The sequence below is a fragment of the Scyliorhinus canicula genome, chromosome 22, assembly GCF_902713615.1.
Source record: "Scyliorhinus canicula chromosome 22, sScyCan1.1, whole genome shotgun sequence".
Classification (NCBI taxonomy): Eukaryota; Metazoa; Chordata; class Chondrichthyes; order Carcharhiniformes; family Scyliorhinidae; genus Scyliorhinus; species Scyliorhinus canicula.
The window spans coordinates 20,908,432-20,929,706 of NC_052167.1; the positions used below are offsets into that span (position 1 = coordinate 20,908,432).

Consider the following 21,275-nt stretch of genomic DNA (forward strand, 5'->3'; position numbering starts at 1 on the left):
CATTGTTGCTTAGCCCTGTATGACTGGGTGACACTTCATTTCTATGGCTGTACATCAAGTGAAAAATCCGCAATTCAATTTAAAATTCAAAAGAAGTTAACAATGGAGGGATGGACTCAAATTAAATAGCTAAACAGTTGACGTTCTGCTGCATTCAGTTTGAGGCTAAACAACAGAGAAAAATGAAAAAAGACTGAGCACAAATGCGCAAATAACTGAAGAGCATACCTAACGCATTGCAAATAAAGGCAAAGCAATTAAGCAGTGCAAAATGAGCTGCATGTTTTCACATCAGTGTGTACTCATGTGTCATGCGAGTTAACACAGCAGACCTCAATACCACTACAACTTCAAGTAGTAGAATCCAGGCAGTGTTAGCTTAAATTGTTCCCAAAGTACAAACTTAAACCCCCAAAAAAGGCAAACAGAGTATAAAAGTACTGCATTTCAAATTAACGAATCACTTGGCGCAACTGAAGAATATTGTAGCTATGCACAGTTTTACCATACAATGCACAAAAATGCTGAGGTATATCGAGCCAAGGTCCCGCGGGGAAATATTTCAACACAAGACAGGAAGGTAGGAAGAGGATTTCAGCAGGTTTTAAAAAGTGGAGGGATGTCCAAGCAGTTTTTCTTGTATATGCATATTAACGGCACACAGGCAGGTACAAGGTGAAGGAAGGCCTTGATGAATAGTCATTTATTTTTTATAGTAGCATCTCCATTGCATCTGGTTACAATCATGTCTTGGTGGCGTGGCATTCAACTGAGGTATACTACTGATTTTACCATGCTTTCTTTGGAAATGGATTTCTACTGGAAGGTGCAGGTAATTATAATGCAGAGAGGCTAATGGGAGGGTCATTATAGGTCTATAAGCTGATCCACAAGCAGAAAAGACCTAGCTAGACCAGGAAGACTGTTCTCTGAACTCCCACTGCGGTTCTTTGAATGACCACCTAGAAAAGTAAAAAATATCACTTTACCAGGTTATTTTTTATGCATCACACACAGCTGGATTTTGTGAACTACTTCATATTATTCCTCATTGCACTCACACCACCAGAGTTGGAATCACGAGTTGTTGACAGATTGTTTTTAAAAAAGACAGCGATGAGAAGCACTGAAAAAGGTACAAAAGGCGGCAAGTGATAGAGATGGAATGGAGAGGAGAAAAAAGAATGGCACAGACTGGGCTAAAGGTGGAAGGAATGGGAGAGAATGCCACAGCTACAATGAATATATGCCAGGTGTCTTGGTAAAATTATTCATAACACCATAAGGCTTGAAATGAGGCACAGTGCTGCCAGTCAATCCCAGACATCCTTTGAATAATATGGAAAACTGTTATCTGTGGTGGTTGTACCTCTCACCAATGCAGAAACATCACAATAAGCAAAAACATTGTCTAGGCTTCTTCCCAATTACAGCCAGTTTTCAGTTTGGATTTTTTTTCTTTGTACATTTTTCCATATTATCTGGAAATTGATTTGTGTCCTGGATTTATCACAAGCACCAGTTATAAAATCAGATCATCTGCCATCTCCTCTTACCAGTCTGATTAGAAGGTACAGCAGGGGTAAAAGTGTCTGCGCTGTCAGCTGAAGCAGCAGGAAGGATTCTGGGATTTGAAACAGAGTCACCTCCAGTACAGTTACCTGAGAAGGTGCAACAGGAATAGCAGAGGAAGGAACACAATGACTCAAAGACGTTGCAAGACAGAAAAGTGAGCAAAAATACAGCAAATCCCACTCTGTAGAACATGCAAGACAAGAGTTTCCTTTAAACAGATTTTTTTCAGATATTGACACAAGTTATAGCTTCAAAAAAAAAACCCAGAATCCTATCTGGCTATCTGAACTCCGTTTCTCGGGAAATGGGCGAATGTATAATTACCAAATGGTTTTTTTAAAATGAAATTTCTGTCCCAAGTTTGTGTAAACAAAGTACATGTGAAATTTAGCACTAAAGCAAAAAGCCCCCATACAAGTATTTGTTAACCATTAGGTTAATTCATTTTCAAACATAATTTCAAGGATGCAAACAATAAAGGGAACACCAATCTATTCATGTTGGAAGGAAGTGATGAACATTCAATATCCTGTCACAGAAAATAAGATCCTAGCTTTATCATATGGGCCCCGCTTCTGCGGACAAATAATGCTGCTGTCCCGATGGCTTGGGAGTTTATTTGGTGATCAGCTGACCCATACACAATTGGGCTCCATCTTGGTCTGTAGTGGAATTAACTAATCTATTAATGGCAGGAATGCTGGAATTGGCCTTGGCACTCGGGACTGAGTAGGGTGGGGAAAACTGTGTGGGGAAAGAAATTGGCCATGCTTCCTGTTTTTGTTTTATAAATTTAGCGTACCCAATTATTTTTTCCAATTAAGGGGCAATTTAGCGTGGCCAATCCACCTACCCTGCACATCTTTTGGGTTGTGGGGGCGAAATCCACGCAGACACGGGGAGAATGTGCAAACTCCACACGGACAGTGACCCAGGGCCGGGATTCGAACCCGGGTCTTCAGTGCCGTACGCAACAATGCTAACTACTGTGCCACCGTGCTGCCTCTGGTTCCTGTTTTGATGAGGCAGAATATATTCGACTAGGAACATACATGTATGTAACAGGATTAGGCTCAGAAATGAGAGCCACGTTAAACAGTCTACCAACATGAACCATCAAGATTGATGTGTGGATAATGATCACTTGGACAAATATCACACAAAGAATTCTACTCCAGCAAGGTCTTGACACAAGGGAAAGAGGGGGAAAAAAAAGAATTTAAACAAAACTTAAAAAACAAAAGTATATTTTGCGTATCCCAATGTCAAAGTTTTCCAGATACTTTGCAATTTTAACTACAACTCATAGGCAACAGAGTACTTTGCATGCAATTATACCAAAACCAATAAATATGTGCTGCACATATTTAGTGCATTCTGTGGGGTACGGATTGCTATGTGCTTTTGAATAACTTTGAACCACATTTTCCATTTTAATGAATGCGTGACCATCCATTTCCTAATTAGATCTTAAGTAACAAGGTAAAAATTCTCCTTACCATTTCCAAAACAAATCAACAGGTCAACTGCTTGACAGCATTAAAAAAGAAATTAAACAAAAACTTATTTCACCTTCGGAATGATGTACAAGTCACCCTACATTGAGGCTGCATTTACTGGTTATCACATTCATCCTGTGCGCCAACTACTTCTCCCACTCTAAATTATGCATTAAAAGGACTCCATTTTGGCCCAACCTCAAAAAGGTTTTTTGTCTCAAAAGTTTTTCCCCTTAACAACCTTATAAATCATGTTTTTGCCCACCAATATATACTGTGGTTACTGAAGTGCCACCTAAAGATCCTGAGATACTAAGGCTTTTGGAGAGCAGATTCCAAAATAAAAGTGTTCATGTTATTAGAAATTGATCGTATCTGCAGGATCAACCTAGGCAGGATCATATTAAAGGTATAGTGGGCTGGATTCTCCATTTGGGAGACTAAGTCCCCATGCCGGCGAGATAATGGTGGTGTTTTAGGCCAGGAAAACTGGGGTAAAATGACCACCAGTTCCCTGCTCCTTTTGGGGGGGGAGGGGGGGGCGGCGCACTCAGACGTCAAGAATTGTACCGCCCTTCAGTTGCTTGCGCGCACAGGATCCCCCCCCCTCCCCCTCCCCACAGATCAGCCCTCCCCCGACTATGGCAGTGCTGAACTGAGTCCACAACCGCCATGCTGATTTCCCAACGGCCTAGACCACACGTGCCCCATGCCGTCTGGAACTTGGCCGGTCGGGGACGGAGCATTGCAGGGTGATGGAGACAGCGTGCGACGTACTCCCAGAGTACGCCGCTTTTCAGGGGGCGGATCATTGCGAAAGCAGCTCCGCCCCCGATTTTGCCGTCATCGGGGACTGTCCGCCCCGTTGCCGAACACGATCGGAGAATTCAGCCCAGGGTTTTAAATTACAATTTTTTGTTATTTCTGAAATAAATTACAACCAGTTATTTTCCTCGTGTATTATAACAAAAAAATGAATCATAAATACATCTTACTGGCTCAATAATCACATTCACCTTTCAAGTCTTACACATGGTGTATTCCTTTATTGAAAAATTGCTAAAGCATTGTTCCAAATTGAATTTGGCCTAATTGTGGGAGAACTGAGCCCCTCCCCCCCTACCGTTCATTAGAATAATCTCCAAGCGACGAAAACTCTAAACCTCATTATTTATTCATCCTTACCTGGGAAATCAGATAGCGGTACATGTATAAAAGGATCAGAAATAGCAGCTGAGGGGCTAGGGTCTAGAACTGACGCTTCCATAGATATTTTAGCTTCTTACGAAGAGTAAAGGAGAACAGTAGAGAGAAAGAAAACGGAATGAGAAAGAAGTAGAGAATGTCATGCATTCCATCAACAGGCAAGCTGTATTTAATGACCAAATTATAAATAAACATGAACTGAATTACATAGACACTGTTTGCAAATTTAAAACTTTCATTGCGGACTCCCTTAATTTATTTCTACCAAATTGGTTCACTCCTATTGGATACTGAAAATTCCTAATAATATTACACATTGTAATAAATGATGTCAGATAAATATTGATTTGTGATAAATATTGATAGCAAACTTATGAGTCCACAGTTGCTGGCAGATTATAAAAATCTTAATACAAACCTGCTCCAGATGCAAAAGGTGATGCCCCAAAAACATCTGTCTGAGGCGGAGTCATGCTAGGGTGAAATGTTGGAACTAAATTTTCAGTCGGCAATTTCTTCAGTTCTGCAGTTTTATCTGTCAGAATAGTTTTGAAGGATATGATTAATTTATGTGGTTCACTTTCAATTCATATTTTCTTCAAAACAAAAAGTGTGACACAAGGTATTTCAATGAGTTGAACAGCAATCTTTAATTGACCATTTCTGCCACACTGCTGACTTACTGGAACATACTGGAGGTTTATTTCAGCAGCTAGGAGTTTGCTGGATCGACACGAGATCAACTCCCAACAACTTACTGATAGCTTCTCCAAGTCAGGTGTGGCAATGCACCTTCAGGGACATTTCCCAGTGCAGGCGGGCCTCACGGACAAACTGAGCAACGTTTATATCAGGAAACCAACCCGTTTTAGCATCAAGAATAGTCCCATCATACTGTGACATAACAGTATTCCAGGGTTTTTTCAAGCTCAAATCTCCAGAAAGAAATGCAAGAAAACACAACAAATGAAGGGTGCAACATGCAATCTAATGGGTAGTGGCTACATACATCCTAATATAATATTATTCTTGTGATTCATCCCATTAATGTTCCACGATTTGCTGCACTGGTTATACAGAGGACAAGGAACAATCACATGGAACAATTTAATGAAAAATGAGCAGAATATCTCAGAAATGCACAAAACACTCACCATTTCGAAGCTCAGCAAACTCTTTATCTAGAAGCTCTTCCGCTGTTAGCTTGGAAAAATTGTCATCTCCAAAAGGATTCCATACAGAGAGATCCGGTGGATTGTAAATGTTTTGCTCCGATGTTTTGGGTGATCCTGCAGGACTTGTAGAGGCCGACCTAGATTAGAATTGGCCAGAAATAAAACATTTTAAAATGCAGACATTTACAGTTTATAAAGTGATTTATCTTCAAGTCCCAGAAGGTCAACAGAACCACAGCTATCACCCAGCAATCTTTCATTACTGAAAGCATCGTCTATTTACATATAGCTCAGTCCAAAGACGTGCAGGTTAGGTGGATTGGCCATGATAAATTGCCCTTAGTGTCCAAAAGATTAGGAGGGGTTATTGGGTTGCGGGGATAGGGTTGAAGTGAGGGCTTAAGTGGGTCGGTGCAGACTCGATGGGCCGAATGGCCTCCTTCTGCACTGTATGTTCTTTGTTCTATTGTCAATACATCTAAACTGATCTTATTCTACAGGAAACAAAATATTTCCATTCATCAATAGTCGGCACTTAATATTTGTATGAGAATATTCCAGATTTTTGAAACGTTAAGAGCTAAGGAAATTCTAGTATGAGCTTTATTTTAATTCCAAATACTTGCTTTGCCGAAAAGCAAAATAATAGATTTTGAGGGGCGATGGTATTTTGGAGTACGTCAACTTTATCAACAATGGAGACTGTAGAGTTTACTATTGAACTCTACAAAACGGAGGTAATGGTCGGGTGGGTGACTTTGAATTGAAGTCAATGATCTTCACAAACTTTCCAAAGGCAAGGTGCAACCTAAATCAGTACAGGTGGTGTGTTGAACTCACTTTGATTTATAAAGGTTCGCCTCGGCAGCAGCTGCTGCCAGTTGTTGAGAGGACCGACTGGCAGGGACTCCAAACACACTACTAAACGGGACGTCACTGACGATCCTCCTGTGGCCTGCTCGCTGTACCTTGGGTGAAGATGGTGGCGTTAGCGACAACAGCTTGGCTGTCTGTTGGGATCTGGGCTGAACTGGTTGAGCTCGATTCTTTTGCTGCATATGTGCCTGCAACTGTACGGAAGAAGTCATTATATTTTATGTACATTCTTTTTTCACTGGCTCAATGTGTATGAAGAAATGATTAATTGAAGGACGTCTAAATGCGGATTATGGAGGATGGGGAGTTATATTTGGGTTATGCCACTGCTTGAATCTTAAATCTCGTTTGAGGGAATCATAATCCCCCCCCCCACAAACCAAAAAGAAAATTGCTCTCTCTAAACAAATCTGTTATTTAAAAACCATGCTTGGACAACATTACAAAGCAATCAATGCCGCAATCTATGTTCATCTATGTATCATTCTATGTTCTATCTTGTTAAATGAATGATGGCACACAATCAAAGTAAATCACAACTAATAACCTACACTTTTGGCTCAAGTGGCCACTGGAAATACACTTGAAGCACCAAGAAAATGTCACTTGGCAATAGTTATATCCATTGTACTAACTAACTTTGATTGCATTGCCAAAGCTTGATCCAGAATAGGATTTTTCTTACAAAACGGAGATTTTTGCTTCTGTAATTTTAAACTGGGACAGACATCTGCTCCGGTGAATTCTCTCCTTGCTGAGAATTTCACTGAGAAATTATGGCATGGCTCATACAGTATGGTGTCAGCATGAACTGTCAAGACATCTTTCAGCAGATAAAAATTTGGGAATTGGTCGGAAGTTTTAAAATGTTTTAGTATTTTTATTAGAAACTAGAACCAAGTTATAATTTCAGCCATTGATACAAAAAGGTTTTGCACTCACATTATTACCTATATGGATTAACAGACCAGATAAAAGGATTGCAGTGAGATGACATAGGGATGAAAGCTACACAAGGCAGAAGAAACAGAATTTCACTGTATGAGATAGCACAAAGGACAAAGATGGTAGCTTCTTAAAATTCTTCTTTGTGGACGACACAAGGATAATTATTTCAATGGTAAACTATGGTGATTGATTCAAAGCTGCATCTTATCCCAAATGCTTCATCTATTAATTCAGCAAATTATGAAATGTGCGGAAGGTTCAAGGTTGCTTTAAAATGATTACCTGCAGACAAAATTGCTCTCAAATGTTAGAGATGAGTAGTCAAGGCACCAATGTTTAGGCCAGGGTTCAGGCAACTATTTTTTAAAACCTGAAGAGCCTTTGAAAAATTATTCACCCAAAATAAAATCTATTGGGAGTCACAAAAGAAGAAAAAAAAACAATTGGCATTTCTAAACCAATACTTGGCAAATTATCAAAATGTAGACTACATCATTTGCTTATACAAATTAACTACACCAAATCTGTATTATGAACAGGAAGCAAAAGTCAATATAGACCCAATTCTGAAATCTTGCATTTTTTGGACGTTTTTCACTACAATTTTCTTGATAAAGTAAGGAACTTTCAACTTAAGAAACATAAAATGATTTTTTTGGGCTATTGATTCCAATGATTAAACAAATGCTTTAAGCAGCACACTAATTTTAGAAACTGTAATGGTCACATCCATGAAACTGGTCCTCAAATCAAAGGCATCCTCTGCAACCATGTTGTTATGCCAATTAAACAGATTTGAAATGCAGCATAAGGATTCACTTTATATCATCATTACAGAAACTCAGCTCCTACTTTCCCTCAATTAATTTATTTTTGGTTTCTTCATGTTAATGTAATTCAGTGATTCGAAAAGGTTGGGAGCTGCAAATGAGACTCCGGTGCAAAATGGTTGCAAATCACTGGTCCGGGGATTAGATCTTTAAACTTCATCTGAGAAATAAATAGAAAAACTCTTCCGATATGATAAAAATCTCAAAATTCCAGTTACAACATTGTTACGCTTGGAGAACAACACATCAGATTTAAATATTACTCTAATTACCTTGGAAAATATTTGTTTTTTGTGCAAGTAATTCAAGTAGGATTTAACTTCTAAAACAATGAATAAAGTTCTATAATAGCATTTAATCTAACCACAATTGTCTTTAAATGGTTTATGATGCAATTGATTTGTATTACTTGAATATTCAATAATCTTTCATCAATGTTCAAGACCATTAAATTGTTTAGATGTACAACCTAGTTTTGAAGCTAGAGATAATCTGCAAACATTGTGGATTCAGTCATTAAACAAAGACAAATAACCAGAGTCCTACAGCACAAAGGTGGCCCTTCAACTGGTGCAGCTGCCAAAATATTAGAATCCAGATGTCAACGGTGTGCATCATTGCAAAGCAAGAGTAGAGCATGCTGAGAGTACAGAGTTACATACTTTGATTCATTTCAGTGAATTTTGACAGGACATTCTAAAATTTCATTTTTTCTTCATGCAATTCTAATACTGGATCTCACCCCAAATGTTGCAATTAAGTGCATGATCGAATTTCATTTAAAATAGACAACTGGAAACCTTTAACTGAAGAATTTTAATAGTAAGGGAGATCGAAAATGGACTACTTGGGAATCAAGACACACAGCTAAAAAACAATCCATCAGGCAATCAACAAATACATAGAGCAAAATACAACTATAGTATTTTTGAATTACATTAAATTCGACTGAACACCGTGCTTAAAATTGTGCTATTACAGTGCAAGAGTAGTGAAATGATGATTAAAGGTAATGAGCAGATGTGAATATTTTTTAATTAAGTACAGAACGAACAGTTATTAATAAAAACAGCTTGAGGGTGCACTGCATGGCTTGGAAATTAAACAAAGAGATACCATGTTGGAACACATGACAATGAGAATAAAACAACTATTCCCCAATGTGATTAGTTTAGAACTTCAATTGTAAATGTTGAGGGGAAAACAATCCCTAGGCAATTGCTGCCAATCTCCTGGTAACCAGTTTTCAACATTTCATCATGAGAAGGATAAACGGATGATCATAGGTTTAGCTAATTTGTATTAGCTGCGTTTTTCAGGTAGAGAATAATTAATTATGCAATTCTCCTGGAAGCAGCATGTCAAATTATGTTTCAAAACTAAAGTAGGACACCAGGGATAAAGGACGAACTTTGCTAAGAGAACAGCAATCATAAGAACATAAGAACTAGGAGCAGGAGTCGGCCATCTGGCCCCTCGAGCCTGCTCCGCCATTCAATGAGATCATGGCTGATCTTTTGTGGACCCAGCTCCACTTTCCGGCCCGAACACCATGACTCTTAATCCCTTTATTCTTCAAAAACTACCTTTATCTTAAAACATTTAATGAAGGAGCCTCAACTGCTTCACTGGGCAAGGAATTCCATAGATTCACAACCATTTTGGTGAAGAAGTTCCTTCTAAACTCAGTCCTAAATCTACTTCCCCTTATTTTGAGACCATGCCCCCTAGTTCTGCTTTCACCCGCCAGTGGAAACAACCTGCCCGCATCTATCCTATCTATTCCCTTCATAATTTTATATGTTTCTACAAGATCCCCCCTCATCCTTCTAAATTCCAACAAGTACAGTCCCAGTCTACTCAACCTCTCCTCGTAACCAACCCCTTCAGCTCTGGGATTAACCTAGTGAATCTCCTCTGCACACCCTCCAGCGCCAGTACGTCCTTTCTCAGGTAAGGAGGCCAAAACTGAACACAATACTCCAGGTGTGGCCTCACTAACACCTTATACAATTGCAGCATAACCTCCCTAGTCTTAAACTCCATCCCTCCAGCAATGAAGGACAAAATTCCATTTGCCTTCTTAATCACCTGTAAACCAACTTTTTGCGACTCATGCACTAGCACACCCAGGTCTCTCTGCACAGCAGCATGTTTTAATATTTTGCTATTTAAATAATAATCCCTTTTGCTGTTATTCCGACCAAAATGGATAACCTCACATTTGTCAACATTGTATTCCATCTGCCAGACCCTAGCCCATTCACTTAGCCTATCCAAATCCCTCTGCAGACTTCCAGTATCCTCTGCACTTTTTGTTTTACCAGTCATCTTAGTGTCATCTGCAAACTTGGACACATTGCCCTTGGTCCCCAACTCCAAATCATCTATGTAAATTGTGAACAATTGTGGGCCCAACACTGATCCCTGAGGGACACCACTAGCTACTGATTGCCAACCAGAGAAACACCCATTAATCCCCACTCTTTGCTTTCTATTAATTAACCAATCCTCTATCCATGCTACTACTTTACCCTTAATGCCATGCGTCTTTATCTTATGCAGCAACCTTTTGTGTGGCACCTTGTCAAAGGCTTTCTGCAAATCCAGATATACCCCATCCATTGGCTCCCCGTTATCTACCGCACTGGTAATGTACTCAAAAAATTCCACTAAATTAGTTAGGCACGACCTGCCCTTTATGAACCCATGCTGCGTCTGCCCAATGGGACAATTTCCATCCAGATGCCTCGCTATTTCTTCCTTGATGATAGATTCCAGCATCTTCCCTACTACCGAAGTTAAGCTCACTGGCCTATAATTACCCGTTTTTACCTCCTTTTTTAAAAAGTGGTGTCACGTTTACTAATTTCCAATCCGCCAGGACCACCCCAGAGTCGAGTGAATGTTGGTAAATTATCACTAGTGCATTTGCAATTTCCCTAGCCATCTCTTTTAGCACTCTGGGATGCATTCCATCAGGCCAGGAGACTTGACTACCTTTAGCCCCATGAGCTTGCCCATCGCTACCTCCTTAGTGATAACAATCATCTCAAGGTCCTCACCTGTCATAGCCTCATTTCTATCAGTCATTGGCATGTTATTTGTGTCTTCCACTGTGAAGACCGACCCAAAAAACCTGTTCAGTTCCTCAGCCATTTCCTCATTTCCCATTATTAAATCTCCCTTCTCATCCTCTAAAGGACCAATATTTACTTTAGCCACTCTTTTTTTGTTTTATATATTTGTAGAAACCTTTACTATCTGTTTTTATATTCTGAGCAAGTTTACCCTCATAATCTCTTACTCTTCTTTATAGCTTTTTTAGTAGCTTTCTGTTGCCCCCTAAAGATTTCCCAGTCCTCTAGTCTCCCACTAATCCTTGCCATTTTGTACGCTTTTTCCTTCAATTTGATACTCTCCCTTATTTCCTTAGATATCCACGGTCGATTTTCCCTCTTTCTACCGTCCTTCCTTTTTGTTGGTATAAACCTTTGCTGAGCACTGTGAAAAATCGCTTGGAAGGTTCTCTACTGTTCCTCAACTGTTTCACCATAAAGTCTTTGCTCCCAGTCTACCATAGCTAGTTCTTCTCTCATCCCATTGTAATCTCCTTTGTTGAAGCACAAAACACTAGTGTTTGATTTTACCTTCTCATCCTCCATCTGTATTTTAAATTCCACCATATTGTGATCGCTCCTTCCGAGAGGATCCCTAACTATGAGATTATTATTCAATCCTGTCTCATTACACAGGACCAGATCTAGGACAGTTTGTTCCCTCGTATGTTACATACTGTTCTGGGAAACTATCGCGGATACATTCTATAAATTCCTCCTCAAGGCTGCCTTGACCGACCTGGTTAAACCAATCGACATGTAAATTAAAATCGTCCATGATAACTGCTGTACCTTTTCTACATGCATCAGTTATTTCTTTGTTTATTGCCTGCCCCACCATAATGTTATTATTTGGTGGCCTAAAGACTACCCCTATCAGTGACTTTTTTGCCTTACTATTCCTGATTTCCACCCAAATGGATTCAACCTGATCCTCCATAGCACCGATGTCATCCCTTACTATTGCCCGGATGTCATCCTTAAATAACAGAGCTACACCACCTCCCTTACCATCCACTCTGTCCTTCCGAATAGTTTTATACCCTCTGATATTTAACTTCCAGTCGTGACCATCCTTTAACCATGTTTCAGTAATGGCCACTAAATCAAAGTCATTCACGGTGATTTGCGCCATCAACTCATTTACCTTATTCCGAATACTACGAGCATTCAGGTAAAGTACACTTATGTTGGCTTTTATAACTCTGTTTTGAATCTTAACACCTCGATCAGTAACCTCTCCCAAGTTATATTTCCTCTTAACTTTTACATAGAACATAGAACGATACAGCGCAGTACAGGCCCTTCGGCCTTCGATGTTGCACCGACATGGAAAAAATTAAAGGCCATCTAACCTACACTATGCCCTTATCATCCACATGCTTATCCAATAAACTTTTAAATGCCCTCAATGTTGGCGAGTTCACTACTGTTGCAGGTAGGGGATTCCACGGCCTCACCACTCTTTGCGTAAAAACCCCACCTCTGACCTCTGTCCTATATCTATTACCCCTCAATTTAAGGCTATGTCCACTCGTGCTAGCCACCTCCATCCACGGGAGAAGGCTCTCGCTGTCCACCCTATCTAACCCTCTGATCATTTTGTATGCCTCTATTAAGTCACCTCTTAACCTTCTTCTCTCTAACCAAAACAACCTCAAGTCCATCAGCCTTTCCTCAAGATTTTCCCTCCATACCAGGCAACATCCTTGTAAATCTCCTCTGCACCCGTTCCAAAGCTTCCACGTCCTTCCTATAATGAGGCGACCAGAACTGTACGCAATACTCCAAATGCGGCCGTACTAGAGTTTTGTACAACTGCAACATGACCTCATGGCTCCGGAACTCAATCCCTCTACCAATAAAGGCCAACACACCATAGGCCTTCTTCACAACCCTATCAACCTGGGTGGCAACTTTCAGGGATCTATGTACATGGACACCGAGATCCCTCTGCTCATCCACACTACCAAGAATTTTACCATTAGCCAAATATTCCGCATTCCTGTTATTCTTTCCAAAGTGAATCACCTCACACTTCTCCGCATTAAACTCCATTTGCCACCTCTCAGCCCAGCTCTGCAGCTTATCTATGTCCCTCTGTAACCTGCAACATCCTTCCGCACTGTCTACAACTCCACCGACTTTAGTGTCGTCTGCAAATTTACTCACCCATCCTTCTGCGCCCTCCTCTAGGTCATTTATAAAAATGACAAACAGCAACGGCCCCAGAACAGATCCTTGTGGTACGCCACTCGTAACTGAACTCCATTCTGAACATTCCCCATCAACCACCACTCTCTGTCTTCTTTCAACTAGCCAATTTCTGATCCACATCTCTAAATCACCCTCAATCCCCAGCCTCTGTATTTTCTGCAATAGCCGACCGTGGGGAACCTTATCAAACGCTTTACTGAAATCCATATACACCACATCAACTGCTCTACCCTCGGCCACCTGTTCAGTCACCTTCTCAAAGAACTCAATAAGGTTTGTGAGGCATGACCTATCCTTCACAAAAGCATGCTGACTATCCCTAATCATATTATTCCTATCTAGATGATTATAAATCGTATCTTTTATAATCCTCTCCAAGACTTTACCCACCACAGACGTTAGGCTCACCAGCCTGTAGTTTTCTCCTAATTTTCCATGTTGTTGAACCCATCACAACCTGCCGCGTCGCTTACCATTTATATTTTTACTTCCCGTTTTATTACCACAATCATGTGGTAATTAGTGTATAGTAATAGTCACTCAATAGTTAAGCATCCATCTGATGCTAAAGAACAGAAATAATTCATTAATTTTGAAGAAACTTTGAAGCCAAAATATCTAGAGTGAAGAAAAAAAAATAAAGACTAAAGGTCAGAGAAGGTAGGTTTTATCTTTCAGATCACCAGCTTCTGCTATAAAGTATATTTCCATTGCTTCACCACTGGAGGGAACTATTGCATACAATTACTCCGGCAGCAATTTAATACTGTAGAGCAGTGTTTTTCAACTTGTTTTCCGGGGATCCATTTTTACCAAGCGGCCAACCTTCTGGATCCACGCCGGCCGACCTCTGTGACCCATGCTAGCCGACGTTCACAACCCACCATTTGCTCTTACCTTTAATGCAAGAGGTGAGCCTGCTTGGTGCTCATTTGCTTGTTTGCTGCTGAACAAAATGGAGGAATCACAATAGCAGCCGGCTTTTAACGATGCTGGCTGCGAGTGGCCTTCAAAATAGCCACGACCATATTTTAATTTTTTTTAAAATGTGGCCGCTTTGCGCACGCGTACCTCTCATCGGTGCACATGTATACCGATGAGCATGCATGTACAGTACTGCCACATTTTAAAAATATGATCTCAGCCATTTTGAAGGCCACTCTCAGCTGGCATTGCTGCTGCGGTTATTGCGCGTGAATTTGCCCAATCGGGAGCGCCGCGAGGAACAGCTCAGTGACCCTCCTGACACCCGCAGGTCGCGACCCCGACTTTGAAAATGCCTGCTGTAGAGATAGCGCTGAAAAGAGATGTTGCCAAAGTTTTTTTAACAACAATAAAAATCTTTTAGTGTCACAAGTAGGGTTACATTAACACTGCAATGAAGTTACTGTGAAAATCCCCTCGTCGCCACACTCCGCCGCCTGTTCAGATACACGGAGGGAGAAGTCAGAATGTTCAATTCACCTAACAAGCATGCCTTTCGGGACTCGTGGGACGAAACCGGAGCACCCGGACAAAACCCACGCAGACACAGGGAGAACGTGAAGACTCCGACACAGACAGTGACCCGAGCCGGGAATCGAACCCGGGTCCCTATTGGCTATTTCGAATCGGATCAATGGGGAAGAATTTTTTAGGTTTTATTCAAACATATGAAATATATGCAGATCAAGATGAGGCACATTTTATCAACAGATGCCTGGGTATCTTACCAAACAATAAAGAAATATCACAACAAAATGAGGTGGTCCCAAAATTCATACAGCATGTAAACTTTTCAGGTGTTATCACTGGAGGGCCTGTGTACCAACAAATGTAAGGGAGTCGGAAAGTGAACCTAACAAATGTTACAGTACTACAAAAAATGCAAAATGCTGTAGATGTTAGAACACGAATAAAAAAATAAAATGCTGGAAATATTCAATAGGTCAGGCAGCAGAGAAACAGAGTTACAGTTTCAGGTGCATGAACTTTCACGTTCTGAGCCAAGGTCATTGGCTCAGAACATTAATGCTACTGTACTGGTCCGAAAATGTTCAAGCTTTTAAAACTTGGACAGGAGTGTGGTATCCATTCCCACATCCTGAAACACACTTCTGTCTGGGTGAGAGGTAACATTAATTTGATGAAGTACAAAGTGAATGCTTCTGTTTAATTCCACAATGGAACATTAGCCTCACTGGACTCCACAGAAGGTTAGAAGGCTTTAGAATTAGACCAATAATGTATTCAATTCTCCGGTTTCAAATCACAGTCCAAAGATGTGCGGGTTAGGTGGATTGACCATGTTAAATTGCCCCTTAGTGGTGCTCTTTCAGAGGGTTGGTGCAGACTTGATGAGTCGAATAGCATCCTTCTGCACTACAGCGATTCTATGAAATTTCTATGAAATTTCCAAGAGGGATTCTCCAGCCAAATCTGATACTGGGGAGCCAGGAAGTTATGGGCCATAGTATATCTTGCATCAAAATCCATTGTTCACTTTAGAAGTTGGATAATGGTTATTAGCGCATCCACAGATAACATGTTTTTGATGGTTCTCTCTTTGTTACAAGTCCACTCTGGGAAGACAGACTGTCCACTGCTCACTTGTTTAGTTGATTGTATAGAGTCCAAACAATAATAGATGTAATTCCACAAAGAGAAGGGTTGAGCTTTGTCCTGTAATTACTGTTGGAGGTTTCCAGAACTGTAGCTGACTTGTGACTAAGCCATGTTTTTGGTCCAGTAAAGTACATTTTTAAATAAGCAAAAAGGAAGATGCCATCCCCATCACAAAGACTGCCTACTTCCAACTTTACAAGATTGCCCACCACTGTCCATAGGCTGCTGGAACCCTGATCCATGCTTCACAGACCCCTAGAGACTAGACTCTGCCAATTGGCCGGCCACCTTTCATAGACTACAGCTCGTGTAAAACCCTCCAATCTGTAATTAGGAAGAGGTGGTCACTCGGCCCCACAAGCTTGCTACGCCATTCAATAAGATCATGGCTGATCGGACTGTAACCTCCTGCCCAACACCAGTAACCTGTCAGCCCCTTGTTTATCAAGAATCTATCTACCTTGGTCTTAAAAATATACAAAGACTCTACTTCCACTAACTTATGACGAAGGGAGTCCAAAAGGATCACCACCCTCAGAATAAATTTTTCCTCATCTGTCTTAAATGGCCACCCGTTATTTTTAACTAGGGACCTCTAGTACTAGATTCTCCCCCAAGAGGAAACATCCTCTCCACACTCACCCTGTCAACATACCTCAGGATCTTAAAATCAAGTCACCTCAAACGCTATTGGATACAGACCTCACCTCTCCAACCTTTCCTCACAAGACAACGCACCCATTCTAGGAAACCTTCTCTGACCTGCTTCAAACACACTTACTAACACTGTACACAATACTCCAGAAGTGATCTCACCAGCATTCTCTACAACTGAAGAATAACCTCTCCAGTTTTATATTCAATTTCCCTCTCAGTAAACGATAACATTCTATTTGCTTTCCTAACTATTGCTGTGCCTAAATACTAGCTTTTTACAATTCATGCACTTAACACCCAGGTCTCTCTGAACTGAGCTCTGCAATCTCTTGTGGAATTAAGGAGTTACATCTATTATTTTCCAATGTCAGACTCACAGTGCGGGTTAGGTGGATTGGCCATGCTAAATTGCCCGTAGTGTCCTAATAGTAAGGTTAAGGGGAGGGGGGGGGGGGGGGGGGGGGGGTTGTTGTTGTTGGGTTACGGGTATAGGGTGGATACATGGGTTTGAGTAGGGTGATCATTGCTCGGCACAACATCGAGGGCCGAAGGGCCTGTTCTGTGCTGTACTGTTCTATAGAACCCCTTCTACAGCGCAAAAGGAAGCTATTCGGCCCATCGAGTCTGCACTGACTCTCTGAAAGAGCATCCTACGTAGGCCCACTCTCCTGCCCTATTCCCATAACCCTCTAACCCACCTAACCGTTAGGCACTAAAAGGCAATTTAGTTTGGCCAATGCACCAAACCTGCACATTTCTGGACTGTGGAACGAAACCCACACAGACACAGGAGAACGTGCAGTTACTAAGGTCGGAATCGAACCCGGGTCCCTGGCGCTGTGAGGCGGCAGTGCTAAACATTCCTCTCTACTGCGTTAAGAGCATCATTAATGAATAAAGCCACCCCTCCATCTTTTTGCAGCTTCCCATCCTTCCCAAATGTCATGTACCCTTCAATAATCAGGTCCCAAATGACGTTATCTGACAGTCATGTCTCTGTTTTGTTACTAATACTACATGTATTCAGCTACCAATGCTCTAGTTTTGTTCCTTTATTATTTTTTTTTACAACCTCTAGCCTTATCTGATGCACTTTTGGCATTGCACTCTCTATCCCTTCCTGTCACAATCTGTTTACCATTTCCCACATTAACTCCTTTTTCTCTTGCCTCCTCGATTTACCACATCTTCCCAAATTTGATCCCATGCCCCCAGTTTAGTTATAAACCCTCTCTACTCGGCTAGTTATGCGGCTTGTTAGAACACTGGTCTCAGCACAGTTCTGGTGTAGACCATCCCAGTGGTACAGCTCCTACTTTTCCCAGTACTATTGCCACTGCCCCACAAACCCGAACCAATTTTTCATGCACCATTTTCAGCCACGCATTAAATTCTCTAATCTTACTTACCTGTGCCAATTTTCACATGGCTCAGGTAATAATCTAGCGATTACCACCTATGAGGTTCTGCTTTTTAATTTGTTGCCTAGTTTCTCAACCCACGAAAATCAGTCCTTAAGTTGACTTTTTCTGGATCAATGGATATGGCACTTTAGGGTGGTCACGTTACTTGCCTAGTATCAGAGATCTCGGCTAATAATCCAGAGATCTCAAATATTCCCATGACAGTTTAAACATTTGAATTCTGTTCAAAAAAAATTGGTAACAAAAACATGAAGTCAATGCAAAGCTGTGTGGATGTCCTAAAAACTTCACTGATGTTCTTTTAGAAAGGGGACCATCTGACCTAGTCTGGCCTAAACATTGCTACCTATACTTTACTCCAGTCCCACATCAATGCGGTTGGCTCTTAACATCCTTTTTATTGGCCTAGCGAGCCACTTATTTGAAACACGTCAACAAGACACCCCACTACCCACTCAAGCCAATAAATTTCAGCCTCACAAGCAGCAACAAAATCACATACGCACATAAGCCCTGTCCTTCCCAATTTACATTTGCTCTCAAACACTGAACAGCACAAGTTTTAAACTTCAGCACTCCCTTCCTCTGACAACTCCCTTTCCACCAGAATTGGTAGCTATGCCATTGGCCATGTAGATCCTTTCTTCTGGAATTTCCTCCGTAAACCTCTTCACCTCACCACTTCTCCCTCCTGTGCGACTCTTCAGAAAAACCCCTCTGTGACAAGATTTTGCTCATTCTTCCTAATATTCCTCTGTTTGGCTCCATTTATTTTTGTTTACAATTCACAGAAGTACCGAACAGTTTATGTTAAAGTATCAACTTGAACACATTTAAAAATGGGATCAAATGATCTGATGTTTAGCTTGCTGGAGAACGTTTTTCAAAACTGGTTCACAAAGGTGCAATGATGTACATAAAGCATTAATAAAACAAATTAAAGTTCTTACAAGAGCTTGCTGCTGCTGCTGCTGCAGAGCCATCTTTTGTTGAACAGATGCTTGTGCCACCATCTGCCTCAAAGCTGCTTGTTGCTGCATAGCTGTCGCATACTGCTGCTGAAGGTAGTAGTTTTGCATCATCTGCTGCTGGGCCTGCTGCATCACCTGGTAGCGCTATATTAATAGAGAACAGCATTATCATAGAATCATAGAACACCTACCGTGCAGGAAGCCATTTGGCTGATCAAGTCTGCACCAACCCTCGAGAAGAGCACTGCACCCAGGTCCACTCCCAATAACCTAATCTGCACATCCCTGAACTCTAATGTGCCATTTGGTCGCCAATCCACCCAACCTGCGCATATTTGTATCGTGAGAGGAAACACAAGCAGACATGGGGAGAACGTGCAAACTCCACAAAGACAGCCACCCATGGGCGGGTCCCTGAAGCGGTGGGGCAACATTGCTCACCACTGCAAACTAGTACAAGTTCTATAGGTTTAGAACAAAACAAAAACGGAGTTTCAGCCATCCGTACTTCCTCTTTACTATGCCCTTTGACAACATCTTCCAAACCCAAGACCTCTACCACCGAGAAGGACAAAGGCAGCAGATGCAGGGGAACACCAACATCCTGACATGGAACTATATTGCCATTCCTTCACTGTCACTAGGTCCTGGAACTCCCTTCCTAATAGCACTGTGGATGTACCAACACCGCATGGACTGCAGCGGTTCAAGGCAGAGTTCGCCATCGCCTTGGGAGGGCAATTAGAGATGGAAATCAAAGGTGGTCTTTCCAACGCCATGCACATCCGGTTAAAAAATTTTTTTAACTATACATGCTTCCAACATAATACACTTCTTTCATTCATTATTCATGGTCTAGTACTTATATATTGGAAATATGTGATTTGTTCATGCTTCTTTCTGCTGTCCTAAGTGGCAGAAGTCAGAGATTTGGGACGTGCTGTTGAAAAGGCCTTGGTAAGTTACAACAGTGCAGTTGCTGGATGATGTATACTGCAGACATGGTGCATCAATGGAGGAAAGATGGTGGATGGGGTACCAATGAAGCAGGCTGCTTTGTCCTGGTTATTTTGAGCTGAGTGTTGAGCTGCATTTATCCAGACAACGGGAAAGTATTTCATCACACTCCTTAGTTGTACCTTACAAATGGTGGAAAAGATATGAGTTGAGGGCTGAGTCACTCAAATGTGGAATACCCAACTCTCTTGTAGCCACATTACTTCAGCGACTAGTTGAAGTCAAGTTTCTGGAAATGACAATTTCTTGAATGGCCCTGAACATCAAGGGGAGGTGATTAGACTTTCACTTGATGGAGATGGTCGTTGCTGGCCACCTGTATGGAGCAAATGTTACTTTCCACTATCAGCCTAGCTTTAACTGTCTTTTATTTTTCTACAAGCAGACACGGACTGCTTCACTATTTTGAAGAGTTGAAATGAAATGAAATGAAAATCGCTTATTGTCACAAGTAGGCTTCAAATGAAGTTACTGTGAAATGAAGTTACTCAGGATAAGGCATTTAGGACTGAAAGGGTTTTAAATCTTTGGAATTCTCTACCCCAGAGTGTTCTGGATGCTCCGTCACTGACTAAATTCAAGGCCGGGACACACAGATTTTTGGTGTCTCGAGGAATTGAGGGATATGGGGAGCGGGGGCTGGGGTAAATGGAGTCGAACTCCAAGAGCAGAAATGATCATATTCAATTTGGGGAGGGCTCAGTGGGTGTGATGGTTTACACCTGTTCCTATCTTGTGTTCTCACTGTTCTAATTAGTGGATTACCAAAGAACTGCCTAATTACCATTTCTAGAATGATCTCTCAAGCCATTAATACTTTTTAGTCTTTCAAAGGACAAAATGCTTCAGATTCATAATTTCCATGCATAGGTTTGAAGTTTAGTGCAGTGCTAAGTAAGCAGAGTGAATAATTGCAGAGTGAATAATTAACACGCGCATATGTATATATATACACACACACACACAGAAACAGGCCTGATTTCAAACTAACAATACCAAAGCCACCAAAAGGTTACTTTTGAAATTTAGTGTCAATGATCACACATGTCTGCAAAGATTTACTTCATTGCCCTTTATAAAAAGCAGAAGTAAGTGATGCATTTTTAGTCTCGTGTAATTAGAGGTTCATCTTCAATATGACGAGCTCCTCTTGGGAT

General features: G+C 41.1%; 1 protein-coding gene across 9 annotated transcripts in view; it reads right to left on the reverse strand.

Moving 5' to 3' along the window:
* Positions 1–21,275, reverse strand: part of LOC119956063 (AP2-associated protein kinase 1-like) — a 101,228-nt gene that overhangs the window by 5,286 nt on the left and 74,667 nt on the right. For 3 of the 9 annotated variants that reach the window (XM_038782879.1, XM_038782888.1, XM_038782887.1), the window contains 7 exons: positions 19,081–19,245; positions 6,296–6,525; positions 5,435–5,592; positions 4,699–4,815; positions 4,260–4,355; positions 3,075–3,104; positions 1,557–1,661 (listed from right to left, as the gene is read on the reverse strand). In XM_038782879.1, coding sequence (XP_038638807.1) covers positions 1,557–1,661; positions 3,075–3,104; positions 4,260–4,355; positions 4,699–4,815; positions 5,435–5,592; positions 6,296–6,525; positions 19,081–19,245 — 901 coding nt within the window. The remainder of the gene's footprint in view (positions 1–1,556; positions 1,662–3,074; positions 3,105–4,259; positions 4,356–4,698; positions 4,816–5,434; positions 5,593–6,295; positions 6,526–19,080; positions 19,246–21,275) is intronic. The other 6 variants (XM_038782883.1, XM_038782881.1, XM_038782880.1 and 3 more) reach the window with 6 other exon arrangements.